We start from the raw sequence: 16,873 nt of genomic DNA, 5'->3' as shown, positions 1-16,873 counted from the left end.
TCAAGTCTCAATTTTTTTCTAAGCTTAAAAGGGAAGATTAAAAAATTATTATGCTCCATTTTTTATTGAAAAAGATTTCAGTTTATTTGTTTTCAGTGCTTCTCAGTTTATCTATAACTTTCTGATTTGACAAAGAGAAAAAAAAGAAACATTTTCATATGGATTGAGCACGAGGCAGTAGAATAAATAACAATAGAATTCAATGGAGACGCATGCAAGAACTTAAAAAGTGTCATGATCTTTATACAGTCAGCAATATATTTGAATAAACAAAAATTCACAATAGGCTTAAAACCAATAATTCATTTCAAGCGGCTAATTTAATTTGCTTCGCACTTCCTTAGTACCACTTGGTACTATTCTTGTTTTGCTTATTATTATACTGTGATATTCAATTAAACATCAATAGTACTCCTTCTACATATTAAAAATACACAAAGATACTGAAAGATACCTTTAAAAAATGCGCAGATCTTTGCAAATTGAGCACGAGAAAAGACTAAACTTTGTAATAACCAGACGAGCAGGCTCTGGACCTTACTATAGTGTTACCGGCTAACAGACGCAGTTCAATTAATTGTACCAAATGTAATCAATTTTCTTTTCGGTGCACAGCTTTTTAATTTTGGAACTAATTTGTGGCCACGCGTTGCCACAGCACTTGGCTGCTTCAAGTACTTTGATATTGTCAATGTCCTTGAAGCATATTTCCAAGCAATCCAACAGTTCATCAACAAGAATTTTCCCTCTGCTGTATGGAATTCTTAAAAACAGGAGGCAAATTTTACGAACGGGAAGAATCAGCTTTCGGTGTGCACTGCTGTGCAAATCATCAAGAATATCCAAACTACTGAAGGAAGGATTAATTTTGCAGAAAAGATTTAAAGCTCCGTTAGGATGGCCATCTGAGCAGTGCACAGGAATGATGACAGCTGTGTTTTCTTTCTTATTTGATAGGCTGAAAAGCTCGTCCAGTTTTGATTCTGAAATATAAGAATAAAGTATTTTTAAATTTGAATAAACCAAGAGGAAATCTTATGCAGCATAATATTTGGTGATTTTATTCTGTTATTATCATTATTTGTAGAAAACAAAAAAGTACAATTGAATTTCAAAATATTTGCAAAAAAATTACAACACAAACATTTCTATGGAAATTTTGCTATCTTTCAAAATTGTAAGAAGTGTACGTTTAACATTCTTGAAATCTAACTGGTCCAGGCCGCAGCCAATTTTCGGCATAACGATGTGCTTGATATCCAGAAGATCAATACTATTTTTCATGGCAGCAACTGATTTTGTAAAATTCTCCATCGTTGGCAAATCCGTTGCCTTTTTTTTCGTGACCAAATTTAAAACTTGCAAATTATTTGGTAGCTTAACTGACACACACGAGCCCACTGTAAGATGATATTTTCTTAAGGTGCTGCGAATCATCGGAAAGTACAGGCTCAGTGATTTTGCAAAGCCTTTGCCCAGACTTGCACAAGCAGAAATGCAGTGGACCAACACTTTCTTTTCTTCAATATAATCCAGCACATTTCCCTTGCGTAATGTGAAACGTACAACTGAATCTACAAAGAAAATTAGTTTTTAAATATTTTTTTTGGACTGAAAATCGGCAATGTAAATATTTTTAAAGATTTTTCTGTAATCTTCAACCAAAAGAATCTAATAAATGCAATACAAAAAAAAATAATAATAGAATATCTTTAGAAAAGTAGCTTCGATAAGAATTTCTGATTTTTCTGTTAAAAACCGAAGTTTGTGTTGTATTTCGAGTCAGTTATCGGTGTGTTAAATAATTATTTTTGCTTATATCTTGCAATCTATGCATAATTTGATGTTCATATTACACAGAAAATCAAAAGAATGCCATTTTGTCTTTCATGAGAAGAATAATTTTTTTTTGTTACTTAAAGTAAAATTCAAAATTATAAAAAAATATTCAAGTGGAGAAAGAGGAATGAAAATTGATATCTGGCATTTACCTGGACGGAAGGATGGTGTAGACATTGTGCCTCTGCTTCTCGTTTTCCTGACCTCACCGTTCCTTTGATTTGATTCTCCCCTTCGTTGGCTCTCCTGGAAGAGAAAATGTTCAAATTTAAGATTGCTTTAAGATTTTGACATTATAAAAACTAACAAATGGGTGAAAGCGCTTCCTTGGTAGTGGCGGAAAAAGCTTCCTTGGATTCCTGTCTTTTGGCCTCGTCAAATCGACGTGGAAGTTGTGGCCTGCATGAGTTATTGGATCGGGTGGAAGGGCGGCTGCAAGCTGCTGCTGCTTGTTTCCAGACAAACCTTGGGTGCCAATCATGAGTGGACGACCACTCAACGATGCAGATTGTGGAGGAACTCCTTGGTGAGCTGCTGGAGCACCAGCGGTCAAGTTCAAAGGGGGCTGAGACTGGAGCAGCCCTTGCTGTGCCGCCAGGTTTCCAATCGGCGCAGCCGGTGGGCCAGTCTGACCACCACTCAATGTTGCAGATTGTGGAGGAACTCCATGGTGAGCTGCTGGAGCACCAGCGGTCAAGTTCAAAGGGGGCTGAGACTGGAGCAGCCCTTGCTGTGCCGCCAGGTTTCCAATCGGCGCAGCCGGTGGGCCAGTCTGACCACCACTCAATGTTGCAGATTGTGGAGGAACTCCATGGTGAGCTGCTGGAGCACCAGCGGTCAAGTTCAAAGGGGGCTGAGACTGGAGCAGCCCTTGCTGTGCCGCCAGGTTTCCAATCGGCGCAGCCGGTGGGCCAGTCTGACCACCACTCAATGTTGCAGATTGTGGAGGAACTCCATGGTGAGCTGCTGAAGCACCAGCGGTCAAGTTCAAAGGGGGCTGAGACTGGAGCAGCCCTTGCTGTGCCGCCAGGTTTCCAATCGGCGCAGCCGGTGGGCCAGTCTGACCACCACTCAATGTTGCAGATTGTGGAGGAACTCCATGGTGAGCTGCTGGAGCACCAGCGGTCAAGTTCAAAGGGGGCTGAGACTGGAGCAGCCCTTGCTGTGCCGCCAGGTTTCCAATCGGCGCAGCCGGTGGGCCAGTCTGACCACCACTCAATGTTGCAGATTGTGGAGGAACTCCATGGTGAGCTGCTGGAGCACCAGCGGTCAAGTTCAAAGGGGGCTGAGACTGGAGCAGCCCTTGCTGTGCCGCCAGGTTTCCAATCGGCGCAGCCGGTGGGCCAGTCTGACCACCACTCAATGTTGCAGATTGTGGAGGAACTCCATGGTGAGCTGCTGAAGCACCAGCGGTCCAGTTCAAAGGGGGCTGAGACTGGATCAGCCCTTGCTGTGCCGCCAGGTTTCCAATCGGCGCAGCCGGTGGGCCAGTCTGACCACCACTCAACATTGCAGATTGTGGAGGAAATCCTTGGTGTCCCTGGTGCGCACCTTGCGCAAAAGTTGGAGGGTGGGTGAGCTGTCCATACACAGCAGGGGCATATGTGGCACCAACAGGGGTCAGATATAGAGGTTGTGGTACAAAATGACTACTTTGTTGTGCAGGTGATGGTTGTGGGTATGTCATTCCCAAAGGCATCAAGTTTGGCTGCACTGTATTCAAGCATTCTGGCATGAAGAATCCACGACCTGCAAAGGTAATGTAATTATAAAATTTTTTTATTCGGGTGACCTGTGTTGCTCTTTCATTGCATAACATCATTTTTTTTAGCAATGACTTGATGTTAAGGAAAATAATTGTCAGATGACGAAATTTATGGTAAATTTTTTATTTCTTAAGTTGATAATTTACCTTACAGTTTACACTAGCAAGGATCATTTTAGAATCAATTAAAAATATAACGAATATTACCATAAAAAATGGGTGGTGATGGAGGAATCATTCCGTTTGAAGAATTATAAAGTTGTAACGGCAACGACCCATTTGGCCAAATTTGTGGTTGCATCCAACCCTGGTGTGTGCTCAGACCTAAAAGAAAAACATTTCATTACGTATATTGACAGATTTAAAAACACAATTTTAAACTTATTCGTGTATCATTAACTGACGTATATGCTCGAGTGAATTTTAATTGAATGTAGAGCACAAAATCATTTAAAAAAATCATACAAGCATGATTACAGGGTCACAAACGCGAAGAAACATTCAAACAGCCAGAGCTGCCTTGCGCGCTTATGCTACGGATCAACGGGGAACGCGACAATGCTAAAAAACGCTCTATTTCATTTTTCATTTCGCACTTTTCATGAATTTGTAATAAAATTTTTCTCTTAAAATAATATTATTAACGCTGGGTTAACTTTTTGCAATTCATTTTTATTCAGTTCAAGTGAAACAGATTAGGTTAGCAAAACTTAAAGCAGAACACAGGCAAAAAATATACAAATATGTAATTATACAATCAACCGTCGGAGAGTTAATAAATATGAATAAAACTTGGGTGAAAAATGGTTATAGATTAGAATTTATGCACATAAGTTACTTTATGTTGCTAATAAACTTGCACTGCATCAATTTTGTCATATTACATAATTTCCATTATTTTAAAAAAAATTATCTCCTTCAATCATCCGAAGTTATAAATCTAGTTTGAAAAAATAAATTGATTAATAATGTAATTAAAAAAATAATTAAAGAATTTTTTAAGAGGGGATGAAAAGGTTAAATAAATTGGCGATAGTCAGTGAAAATTAATAAAAGACCATCACATAATGACTCCGTAGCTCCGTCTTGATGTCGGCACGTGGAAAAGCATAGAGTTGACACAGCTAATTCATCACTAGCCAATTCCTTCCGAAATAGAGATTTCAAAAAATCATCAATTTGAATCATGCAAGAGAAGAAAGTAATTCGAAATAAATCACTTTTTTACATTACATATCCATTAAATATAAGGGAAAAAATAATAATTATATCTCGTCATTCACTGAGCCGCCAATAAAATTCAATGGTGATGGCTCAGGAATTTTTTACGGCGGCGGGTCATCGGCTCAGCAAGTTTTTCTGAAGTATAAATTTGAAAGAGTGATGAAACAATTTGTAATGAACAAAATAAATAAAAAATGGGTAAATTTGGCAGCTGAACAACGCTATATTTTTCGCTCTTGTATAATAAAATTGTAATGTTTCATTGAGTTTCTTTCTCTTCATGAGACCGGCTAGAAAATTAGAAAACATCGACGAAGGTCGTAAAACTGCTCACAATCTCTATTAAAATTGGGTTTTACTGAATTTTCTTATTTCTCTTAAATAGTAAGAGAGTTAGCAAATATTTTCAAATTTGAAAACACAAAATTGCAAAAATGACAAAAAAAATATTTCCGTAACATACATACCGTTGAAAGGAAACATCGCGATTTTAAATTGATTTGTTCTCTGTCGGAGAGTCGCCGAATGAATGCCGCACGCGGAGGAAACCTCGGAACCAAAAATTTAGCTAAAAGCACCCTGAGAGGGCATTCAATGTTGAAGGGGGAGTAGGAATGTGGAGAAGGTTCACATCTCCGCTTATGTATTGCGATAGAGGTCAATGACACGACAAGTACACGAAAACGGGAAGGGGAGTCTAGACGAGCGACAAGATTCACTTGCATTTCCTATCCTGCGCAAAATTATGCAACATGAATGAAAATTGGCTTCTTCATTTCAATTCTAACTAAATTAAACATTCATATTGGACGAAATATGTAAAAAGAAAAAAACATGAAATTTAAATATTTAATTTATTTTCTGTCTGTATATTCTCATTCAACTATTTTGTAAGTCTAAAATAAAATATATTTATCGCATGAAATAACAGTCAACGGACAGCAACCCTCAGACATAAATTGCGGAGTGGGGTTGATCGAAAGTAAGCGCGTCAGTCAGGAGACGAAAATTTTGGCAGGGGCATTGAACTGGACTGAGCGGAAGGAAGGAGGAAGGAGAGTCTAGACAGAAAAATTTTGTCTATCACAATCACAGCGGTCACTGCTCTTGGACGTGTAACACAACGTGGCGCAAAACTGCAACCCCGACCTATCGAAAGAATGCAAGAAGCAGATGATTTAGACGTGAGTGGACAATATTTTTCTTTCACATTCGCCAGCATGTCTGATGCCTTTGCTTGCATGTTAAATTGCTTCTCCCCGCAGTGAAAACTTGCGTGCTTTGCATTCTTACCTGTGCTTGTCTAGCAAACAGTATGCTAGAATTTTCAAATTGAAATCAAATTAATACATTTTAAAATATTTTTGGATGATTTTACATCTACTTAATAGAATTGTGTTTCAATGTGTGAGCGATAAGAAAATTATAAATAATTCTTATAAAAATTGAAATTGTAATTTTCACGAGCATTTTTACGTTGCCACAAATTTGTGGTGGAAATTATTAAGAATTCGTTAATTTCTTAAATTTGGACCACCTGGATCCTGGATTGAAGACAAGGGCATGCCAGAATAGTAGCTCTGAACGACAAGACAAGAGAGCATCAAATAAACAATTTTGCTTTAAAAGTCTGCACATTTTTTGTTACTTCTATTTTTCTCACCTCAGCATAAATTCACTAGCTTTTCTTAAATATCTGAAATGGGTATAATTATATTGAATTCAATTAAATTCATTGTTGTTTCTACGACGTAGGAATAATAAGAGCCGCAGGACGTTACAATTTATTAATTAAATAGACATCAATTTTTCTATATATCCATTTCTTTCTTTTATTAAGATCTCTTTATTGAGGCTGAGGTATTATGCGCTTGCTGGTAGCGAGATAACATTCATTGCCATCGAATAATCAAGATTCAATCAGATTAGTATTATATAGTGCATCGGAATACTTATGAGAGAGGATTTAAACAGAGATAGAATTTTCAAATTTTCATTTAACTTACCAGGGAGGCATGTGTGTAACGCATCAAGAAGATAGCATGAATCAATTATTATCTGAATCGGATCAATTTTCAAATTTTAAGAGCAGTTTTAAAGATTTTTGCGCATTTGGCAGAACACTATGCTATTAGGGGATGTTCCGTGCAGGGCACTTGGCAAATTGCCTTTTTTAGAGTTGCAGTCAGTTCTCGGACATAATGCATGCGTATTAGTAAGTGGACGTGACCAAAAATAGTTTCAAAAGTAAAGAGAGAAAAATAGTCGCAAGTTGACTTCAGACAATTTTACCAGTCGCGATATTGATGGGACATTTTTCCACGGTACGAATGATATGAGAAGTAAATACATAATTATGATTTTATTGTTTTATTCAATTAAGTAATGTAAAAAAAAACCTCAGAAAGAAATCATCATCTCGGAAGTAAAAAGCGGAAAAATTAATAAGCAGACTAATCATTAATTTATAATAATAATTTCCCTAAAATAATTAGTGAAAAAACACTGCCAACCGCCGCGGTAAATTTTAAGCCGCCGCTACCGAGAAAAAATTTGATGGCTCAGCCAAAGCCAGCCGCCGCCAAAAACTCTAGTTTAGGGAAATTACTTTTCTAAAAATAATCGAACTACATTTGAGCAAAATTCTTGCTAGAAGTGGCACCATTTTGTCCAACAATTCCTTATCTCTAATAATAAATTGTTTCCAACAATTAAATTAAATGTAAATAATATGATGTAACAATTTGGACAAATTAATAAACATCAATAATAATGATTTTCAAACTTGCAATTTCTATTTCTGTAAATACTTATTTCCAATATTTTGCAAATCAATGATAGAGGAAATTGCAAAAATTTTAATTATGTTGTGCACAGCAGTGCCTAATTATTTTCTGATGGTGATTATTTATTTCAAATGATGAAGTTGCATATTCGTGTAAATGCAAATATTTATAAAAGTATAAAAACGGCTTGGGAGTAAGCCGGCTGCCGGCTCGAACCCGCGGCAGCATTAGGGCGGCCGCTGATGAAATGAGCATGAATCGCGGCGTTCCGAGCCATTTTATTAACACGCGGCGCCTCCGAGTTTCGTCCGACGATTTGCTAACTCGCAGCCTGTGTTATTCTTATGGGGGAAAAATACAAACGCCGGAGGCCGCCGCGGCCGTTCTAGTGGACGGATTTTCGATTTTAAAAAAACAAAATGAAGCTAATTTTTCGGCCGATTTTTCAAGGAGTCGCCCGCGCCCGCCGCGGCCGAATTGCCGATTTTTCGGCAAAAATCTTTTCTCATGGGATTTAACATGCGCTTTAGCTTCGGACGAGACGTAATGATCGCCGCGGGCCTAAGGCGGCCCCCCGGGAACCCCCAGGCTGAAATTCGTCACCCGCGGCCGAATTCGGCCGACGGCGGTGGTAAAATGCATAAATGCGAGTTTTAGGATAATTTTTATGCGAATCCTCGGCTTATGGGATTTTAAATGAGTTTGCGCTCGGAAAGGGTCGGAACGGACGCCGCGGGCCCCCGACGGCCCCCACGAGGTGAAATTCGGCCCTGGACCACCTACCCTAAGGGTATCATCATGCCAAGTTTCATCCAAATCCAACAACCCATCAGATTGATTTGGAAATGGCCCATGATATAATATTCACAATCAGACCAGTTTAAAATTAGGCAACCGGCGTAGCATTCAAGTCAAGCAGGTGGTGGACTATTCTACTTCATGATTATTAAATTGAGTGGTTTTTAACTGAGTCTTTGATACACAAGACGATTTGTTTTATTTCTCCAAACAAGGAAAATAAATAAAAGTAAATGGCTGCATTTAATAATTTAAATTTAAAAAAATAAGTCTAATTTTAATTTTTTAGAAAACTGATCCGTGGTATTTATACATGGTTGACTCGCTCCGTCGAGTTTACGCCCGCGCTCACCGTATTAATTATTTTTCTTACGGCGACTAATGTAAAATAATTTGTTTTTTTTTCCGCTCCCACTCACATTTCAAAAAAAGTTGCGGTCCCGCTCACCTTCCCGAAAAAAAATGCACTTGCACTGGCGCTCACGCTCGCGAGTTCCGCTCTTTACGCTTTTGCTCAAACTGAAATATTATTGTTATAATATTTTTTTATATAATTATGCAATTCATTATTAAATATTGAAATGAATCACATTAAAATATCGGCCAGACGTATGTCTAAATAATGTCGACAACAGTTATACTCAGTAGTTTTAAGGAAACCTTCTTAAGGGACAATATTGAATGGGAATTACATTTTATAATCCAATAAATAACAAACATTAAGCAAAGACATTAAAGACCACAATTTTTACCTACTACTGGATTTGTGTTTAGGATGCCGTCAAACGAGCGCGAAGAAAACGAGGGCCAAGCGGTCGCTTCGCCCTCAAAAACAAACCCCCGGATCCGGATCGACAACAGCTGACAACAAACCTAGTTGTCGAGAAGACCGTGGAGAAATATAATGTGACAAATTCAAATGAGCTTTTATCACTGGGAAGAAAAATTGGTACACCAGTATACCACTTGTCAAATTCAATTGAGAAAGATAAACCAACTTCCAGTGTCAGAAATTTCGTCTACAGATTCATCGAGAAAAATGAAATTGAAATTGATAACCTTTTTGAGGAGGCGTTGAAGAAGAGGAAAGAAAATAAAAGTGAAATTCAGTCAGATGACGCTAAATCACGTTTTAAGGACAAAGAACGTGGTACAGCCAAATTAGAAAACGGTTGCAAAAAAATTTCAGGTCTCGGTGATAATAAAAGTGAAATTCAGTCAGATGACGCTAAACCACATTTTAAGGACACTGAAAATAGTCCAGCCAAATTAGAAAACGGTTGCAAAAAAATTTCAGGTCCCGGAGATGACTACGAAGACAAAGAAAGAAAAATTCAATTTGATGCAACATCCATTTTGGATGAATCAAAAAATCCTGAAGATGAATTAGCTCGTTTGCCAAATTCAAACGAAAATTTCGAACATTTTTCAGGTGAAATTAACAGTACAGTGGCAACAGTGAAAGGAATTGGCAATGCTAAATTAGGCCCATGTGTGACTCAACCTGGGCAAAAAGAGTCAGATAAAATAAATTCCCTTGAAGATGAGCTTTTCAATAGCAATGATCCTCAAAATTCATTTTTCGATGAGGATGATGACAAAACGTATGACATGGAAAAAATCAGACCATGTGAGCTTCCACTAAAAATCCCCCAAAATTATGACGATGTAAAAAGGGAGAAAAAACTGCTAGAATCAATTATCGCCAAGGTCAAAATCTCCGTCGGCCCGGGTGTTTCCGAGTTGAGCTTGAGCACGGTGGAACGCCAATCCAAAATTAGAAATTTCATGGCACCTTTTAGCCGGGCGGTGAAATTAGCGACCCTAATTGATGTTAATGGCTTAAGCGGAAAAGCTCAGTGCCTAAAAAAATGCCTCTTTATGTTTTACTTAGTTTCAGCACTGCAAGATCAACTGTTCATGAGCAATTATGAACAAATTTCAGATTATTTCAACATGTACAAGGCAAATTGTGATGATTTGAATTTTTTTTTGAAAAAATACTTAAGGCAGGGTTTTTTGGCAAAACAAATTCACAGAGAAAAAAATGACGAAAGTTTATTTAACCTTTGGAGCGAAGGTACTGATATTGCAGACTACTTAACAGGTGATAAAATAAAAAGCAAAGAGCCTGCAGCTCCTGCAGTCGGATTAGATTTATCTGGCCACGATGATGATGTCAACGATCACATTGCAGGGCCATCAAGCAATATTAATTTTGATTTGGATGCAACGCCACCGTGTCAAATTCCTTTTCAAGTACCACAAACCGAGGTGGAGTTGCAAAAAGCATTTGAGAAATTGATCTCGATTATGGATAGAATTTCTGTGCCGCAGAGAAACGAATCAAATGAAATGACAACAATTAGAAAGAGAGCCAAATTTTACAAAGCACTCGGCGTTAAATTGGAAAAGTGGAAATTAGCATCACAGAGCTCTGCAAAAACTGATTGCGAAAGCAAGTGCGCCTTTCTTTACTATTATGTGTACGCGCTTTGCGGAAACATTCACATTTTTAATACTTTCAGTCAAGCAGTGGCAATTTTTTCAAGCTTCAAAATCAAAGAGGATTTGAAATTTTTCCTTGATTACTTGAAACAAGGTTTTCGTGCATACAAGGAGTATCAGCTAACGGGGAACGCTGATGACATTAAAAGATGGCGAATTAAAGTGGAATCAAGTAGCCAGAAGAAAAATTCATGTTCGAAAGATGCTGCCTATCAGCAAGAAAAGAAAGCAATTGCTACGGTTCTAAGCGCAGTCAGTCAGAAACGAGCAAGACAACTCAGCGAAAATAGCAATGTCCAAGAAGAGGACAGTGACGACGATGTTCAAATAAAAGAAAAGCCGACGTCTTTCGGCGATTGTACTCTTCGCCTCGGAAAATTGTTTGTTCCAAGCGAGGATTGGAAGTCGATGAAAGCGGTCAAGAAGGGAAAATTAAAATTGGAAAAATTCACGTACCCAACAATTATTGTCAATAAAGTGACCGAGCAATTCAAGATAGGATGTTGCATGATCATGAGAGACAATAAGTTTTTTTCTGGAAAGACAAAATATCTCGAAATTCGTTCCTACTGCAAACATTTGAACTGCCATAGAAAATTCATTCTTCGTCTAAAGGCAATGCCGCAGGAAGGAGTGGATATTATTTTCGATTTTTTTACTAATACAAGTACAATTGATCACGGCGATGTAAAATTGTCTCGGCCCTGCAGTGGTCTTGCGCGCAAGAGACTCAAGGAGAAACTCGAACACAATACAGCGCAAAATGTTATCAACGAAGCATTGCTTAAAGCGGACCAAGACGTGGTTGCCGAAGGCTACACGCACAACATTTACTCGGACCCAGTTGTGAGAAAAATTAAAAGCGAGGGCTTGTCTGAAAAATCGAAGCGCTTGCACACAGACGACTTCACAAGTGTTGTTTTGAAATTTGAAAATGAAAGAAAGACAGCAGAACAGGGGGGCGAAGATAATTTCATTCAAAAAATCGGCAGGCCGCTCTGCTGTGTCTTGTATTGCAAGAGTCAGCTGGAGCTTGTTGCAGCTTTAAAGCATAAAATTGGTTATTTTGACGCTACGGGGAGCATCTGCAGGAAATTTGGAGATGGTCCAAATTTTTATTACACAATTGTTGTGAGACACAAAGATAAAATATTTCCGGTGATTGAATATTTCTTGGAAAAACACGACAACGTCAGTGTATCTGAGCCCTTACGGCAACTCTGCTACGATTACAAAATCAAACATAAATTTAAAGGCCAGTTTCTCACAGACATTGTCGTCGATTTTAGTTGGTCCCTAATCAAGGCCACTCTGTACAGCTTCAATGAAAATATGACAGTGGTTCGATATTTGCGTTACTGCTTTGAGCTTGCAGAAAAAAAGACGAGAAATTCACGAAATGAGTCGCTGACCCACATTCACTTGTGTTGTGCCCACATGATGAAAAACTTGTGCGTACTTTCCAAAAAATCATTTAAGGACCCGAGAGCCAGGCAGTTTGTGAAGGAGGTTTTTGCCAAAATTATCGACTCAAATTTCGAGGATGGAAGAGAAATTATTAACGACTTTTTTGTCGTCCTTCTGTCACCGTTTTGTGACGACCTCTACAAGGAAAAATTAGTTTCCCTCATCAATAAAACTGTCGACACCGATTTGACAGAGTTCGAAATAGAAGGGGAGCCAAAGGAAACTACCTTTGAAGACGACATATTAATTTCAGCGGAAACAAAAACTCTGTATTTGCAGAGCCCGTTTTATCAAAAATTTTTGGGAATTTTCAAGTCTGTGGAGGCTCTAATTGTGGCCGACAACAAATTTCCTACAAATATTTATCACAATGTTGAATTTGCAAAAACTATTTTGAAGCGATATTTGAGTTACTTTCCCATGTTCACGGCCATGACAATTCCAAAAGATTTTGCAATAAAAAGATTCAGCAATGCTCCCGTTGAAGGACACAACAAAATCAGAAAGCATCAATTATTAGAAAAAAAGACCAACATCTCACTAGACTCCAACATCGAAATTAGTCGAAAGTACATCGAATCTCTTTTAATTCGGTTCAAGCATAATATTCGCTCAACAAATAACACGAAAAACCCGGCGAGTTTGAAAATTGTAAGAAAAAGAAAAACCAGTGAAACTGACGAGGACACTAACGCGGAGGAAATTTGGGGAAAGAGAAGACCAAAGTCAAAGTCAGATGGAAAGTTGGTGGCTTCCACACATTTTAATGCTAAGCTTCTCAATGCCTTAAAAGGCGAGTTGGAAAAAGATGTAGAAAAAGCGGTGGACGACATAGAGGAAATGTGTACGGCAGAAAAAGATTTGAGTGATATCGAGGAGGAAAGTCTGTCTATTGAAGCAGCAGCTAAATTAGAAAACGCAGACTTAGAGATTGATAATTTACAAACAGAACTTGAAGCTGACGCGATAGTAGAAAGTGAAGTCGAGGAAGGAGATAAAATCAATAGCAGGGTTTCCTTGCAAAGGCGCCACTCATTTAGAAAGTCGGAAGGACTCCAACCTGTCCACACGATTTTGGAAAATGGATTGGTCGCCGATCCCTTATACTACCAGCCGAGTAAAAATTTAAATGATAACTACTTAATTTGCTTGTTTGGTCGGCTCGACAATTACAAACTGAACAGTTGGCAGAGAAAAAAACTGAATTCTGATTATGGCAAACTAAGCGCAAACGATAAAAAATTACATGACTCTAGAGAAATTAGTCACATACATTCAAGAGTTACAATCTCCGGTTTTCGAAATGTTTTAAATCCAGATACCTGGATGTTCAATTATGATATTGATATGTATCTCCTTTTGCTACTGAAAAAATATGATTTGAAGCAAGAAATTCTTTCTATTTCGGTCGAAACGACAATGCGATATTTGTTTGCGGAAGAACAACATGCCAAGCTGGAGGCAACCGATACATACGCTATTCAAAATGCACTGCTAATTTATAAAAAAATCCTATTCCCAATTTTAAAAAATGGTCACTTTGCCCTCTTTGTCATTTGCACTGCATCAAGGTGCATCAAGTATTATAACTCAATCAAGAGATTTTTCAATGACGGAGATGTCAAACAAATGGTGGATAAAATCAAAACCAATTTTCTTTGTCGATTCAGGGAATTGCGATTGTCAACAGATGACGCGTCAAATTACACTTTCCAGCAAATTGATTGCCCGCAGCAGGACGATTCCTCCAGCTGCGGCCCTGCAGTTTGCTATATTTCAAAAATTGAAATCCAAAATTTAGAACCGGACAGAAAAGTAAATCTAAGAGATGAACGTTTGAACATGGCAAAATTAATTTTAGAGTCTTCGTGGAGCGTGCAAAATCTATGTTTAGTCTGCAATTCTATGGATTACGACGAGCAGGCAAACAAAAAAAAGTGGGTGCAATGCGATCATTGTGACAGATGGTATCACACAAACTGCCTGGTAAAAACTTTGAAATTAACTGCTGTTAAATTAGCGGAGGAGCCCTTCTCATGTGCTTTGTGTGAGCTTCATAGCAAGAATAGTCGATAAATTAACTTTGGTCCTGCATATTTTTTATAAGTTTTATTGTTACTGACAAATTATTTTTTATTAAAAAGGAGTTTTTTTAAATGGCAAAATCGCGAGGAAAATTTTTTGAGAAAATGACAGATTAATTCAGTGCTTTTATTCGGCAAAAGCACTGGTCCCTAACCAGGGGCCGCCCAAGCAACCTGGGACTGCAGTTTGTGACTATTTTGAGGGTCAAATTGCGTTCTTGAGTTGTAATGGCGGATCTCTGTTTGATTGGGATTTACTCATTTCATTTTTGTGCTTGCATGAAAATATTAATTAATCGAAAGCTTGCCTATTTGATAAGCAAGGAGCAACATATGTCCGAGGTAATAGATTTTATAAAAATTGTTCGACAATATCGTAGAGGGCACTGACCTTTTAAATCTTGGATATCAGAGAAGAGGGAGAATTCTTGTTGTCTTCATTCTGGACACTCAAATGCTTCTTGCTCTCGGTAAGTTTGGTGCAGGACCCTCGGTTTGCCGCGGTGTGGCAGGAGCGTCCTTGGCGCAGGTGCAGGCGTCCAGCGTTTATTAATAAGCCGCTCAAGTGCTGCAGAAAGATGAAATTTCAACTTTTTGAAATTAGTTATTTAATTAAAAAGCAAGCCTTTTAATGGTGACTGCAAAATTTTCGCGACGGCGCTCTCTGCCTCCGTGCCAGTTTTCATAATGCTCGATACTTGGTAAGATTTTACCAATGATGGCAGTGGGCTTGCACTTGGTAGCCGAACCCTCATGGAAAGACTGGAAGCAAGCAAAACATGTGCTTATTGGTAAATAAAAACAAATATCTCTGGTACCATATAAGAAATGTGACTAAAATTCTCTAAACTAAATTATTTAAAAGACATATTGATATTTGATATCTCTAAATTGTGAAACTTTATTTCAAATGATTACCTTCGACAGTCAAAAGAGGAGGGCTCGGACTGGCTGAGACGAATGTCAAAAATAAAGCACAAAGGTTTGTCCAGCTTGTGGTGAACTAGCATGGTACAGCTAGCGCCTCCCATACAGAGCCTACACGGCTTCCACACTACCGTTTTGCGAGGAATGCAATAAGTTCTGCAAAAATCACAAATAAAATTATTGTTAATTCAATTTTTTTCTTCTTTTCTCCACACTTATAAATACAAATTATTACATAATAAATTTGTGAGCGTTATATATGTTGTCTTTAAAAACATAACATATCTGCTTCAAAAAAATCCATTGCCCTTATCACGTTTTGATCATTTTAATATAATTTAATTAAAAGATGCATACTTGCCTTAAACCACCTTAAACTATACTTGTCATGTTGCTCTCAGTTTCAAAAATCTTTTTCACAGGCTCCAAATACTTTGACAATTGCTTGGATGAAGCTTGGACCGTCTTGGCAAGGGCAGACAACAGGGAATTCTGTATAAAAAAAAGTGAAAATAATACATGTAAACAAAAAAGTTAAGAAATCTGATTTCATTCTTTGCTACAATAAAAGGCTATATTATGATAAAAAATAGTAAGGCATAATTTAAGTGAAGTCATAAATTTATAACAAATTGAAATAAAAACTATTTTTATTCACTTCTTTTTGCCGGATTTTGAATATAAAATGATGTGGTATTATATAGGTTGAACAAAATAGCAATTTCTACATACATGTCATAAAGTGCACTACATTTTTACCATTTTTAGTCAGTCTCAACTCACCAAAAATAAGGAAACAACAAAAAATTGATTCCATGCATCACACAAAATGTTTTAAATGAATAATTAAATACAAATCAAAAATTGGACAACTTCTCATGTGCGAGTGTTGTGACTCACTGGCCGCAGCCAGCTGATAGCTGATTTCATTATTCATTTCAGTTGGCAACATTGAAAATCGAGTGGCTCGGAAAAGTGGCCAAGTTCAGGCGAGTGGCTAAAAAAAGTGGCCAACTTCACGGTCGTTCTATGGACGGTAATCCAAGCTCATAATGCGCTTCAGTTCATGTACATACAAATGATACTGGGAACCCAACCTGTTCTCCTCCTCTTCGGACTCGATGTCGTTGTTCTATGGAGCAAAAAGAGCGTGGAGGCACACGCGCGTTTCCTCTATATAATGTAAGATGAGAACCTCTTTATCCTTCTCATCCTGGCCGAAAGCCCTCTCTCAGTGTCTCTTGCTTTGTGGCTAATTCATTTATACATTATTACCTCCGGTTCGCTTTTTGTGTGCAGTAATTAAACGGACCTTTCTGCTCAACCGATTGCAAATGGGCTTCAGATAGACCTACATGCTAACGTGCTCTCTGCTGAAATTGACTTTGCGCCAGCGAGAGCAAAAACCAGGGAGTTCATTTTGGACCGGCGGCAGAAGCAGCTGTCCAAATATCACGTGAGAACGTGCAAGGCTG

The 16,873-nt window shown here is 38.1% G+C and overlaps 2 protein-coding genes across 6 annotated transcripts in view; one reads left to right on the top strand and one right to left on the bottom strand.

The window, feature by feature from the left end:
• The window catches only part of LOC132203991 (adenylyl cyclase 78C), a 55,675-nt gene that overhangs the window by 15,059 nt on the left and 23,743 nt on the right, over positions 1-16,873 (top strand). The window lies entirely within an intron of this gene.
• Positions 236-15,035, bottom strand: LOC132204760 (uncharacterized). Of its 2 annotated transcripts, none has more exons than XM_059633520.1 (5): positions 14,863-15,035; positions 3,812-3,928; positions 2,147-3,588; positions 1,992-2,085; positions 236-983 (listed from the first exon to the last, which is right to left on the bottom strand). In XM_059633520.1, exons 2-5 carry the CDS (start codon positions 3,903-3,905, stop codon positions 574-576), a joined length of 2,040 nt encoding a protein of 679 aa, XP_059489503.1. In that variant the 5' UTR covers positions 3,906-3,928; positions 14,863-15,035; the 3' UTR covers positions 236-573. The 2 variants fall into 2 exon arrangements, with proteins under 2 accessions (XP_059489503.1, XP_059489494.1); XM_059633511.1 differs by lacking the exon at positions 236-983 and adding an exon at positions 1,046-1,574.

The sequence above is a fragment of the Neocloeon triangulifer genome, unplaced genomic scaffold, assembly GCF_031216515.1.
Source record: "Neocloeon triangulifer isolate White Clay Creek 2 clone unplaced genomic scaffold, ASM3121651v1 ptg000002l, whole genome shotgun sequence".
In the NCBI taxonomy this organism is placed as follows: Eukaryota; Metazoa; Arthropoda; class Insecta; order Ephemeroptera; family Baetidae; genus Neocloeon; species Neocloeon triangulifer.
Note: the sequence above shows the minus strand (reverse complement) of the source record. Positions and strands in the feature narration are given on the sequence as shown.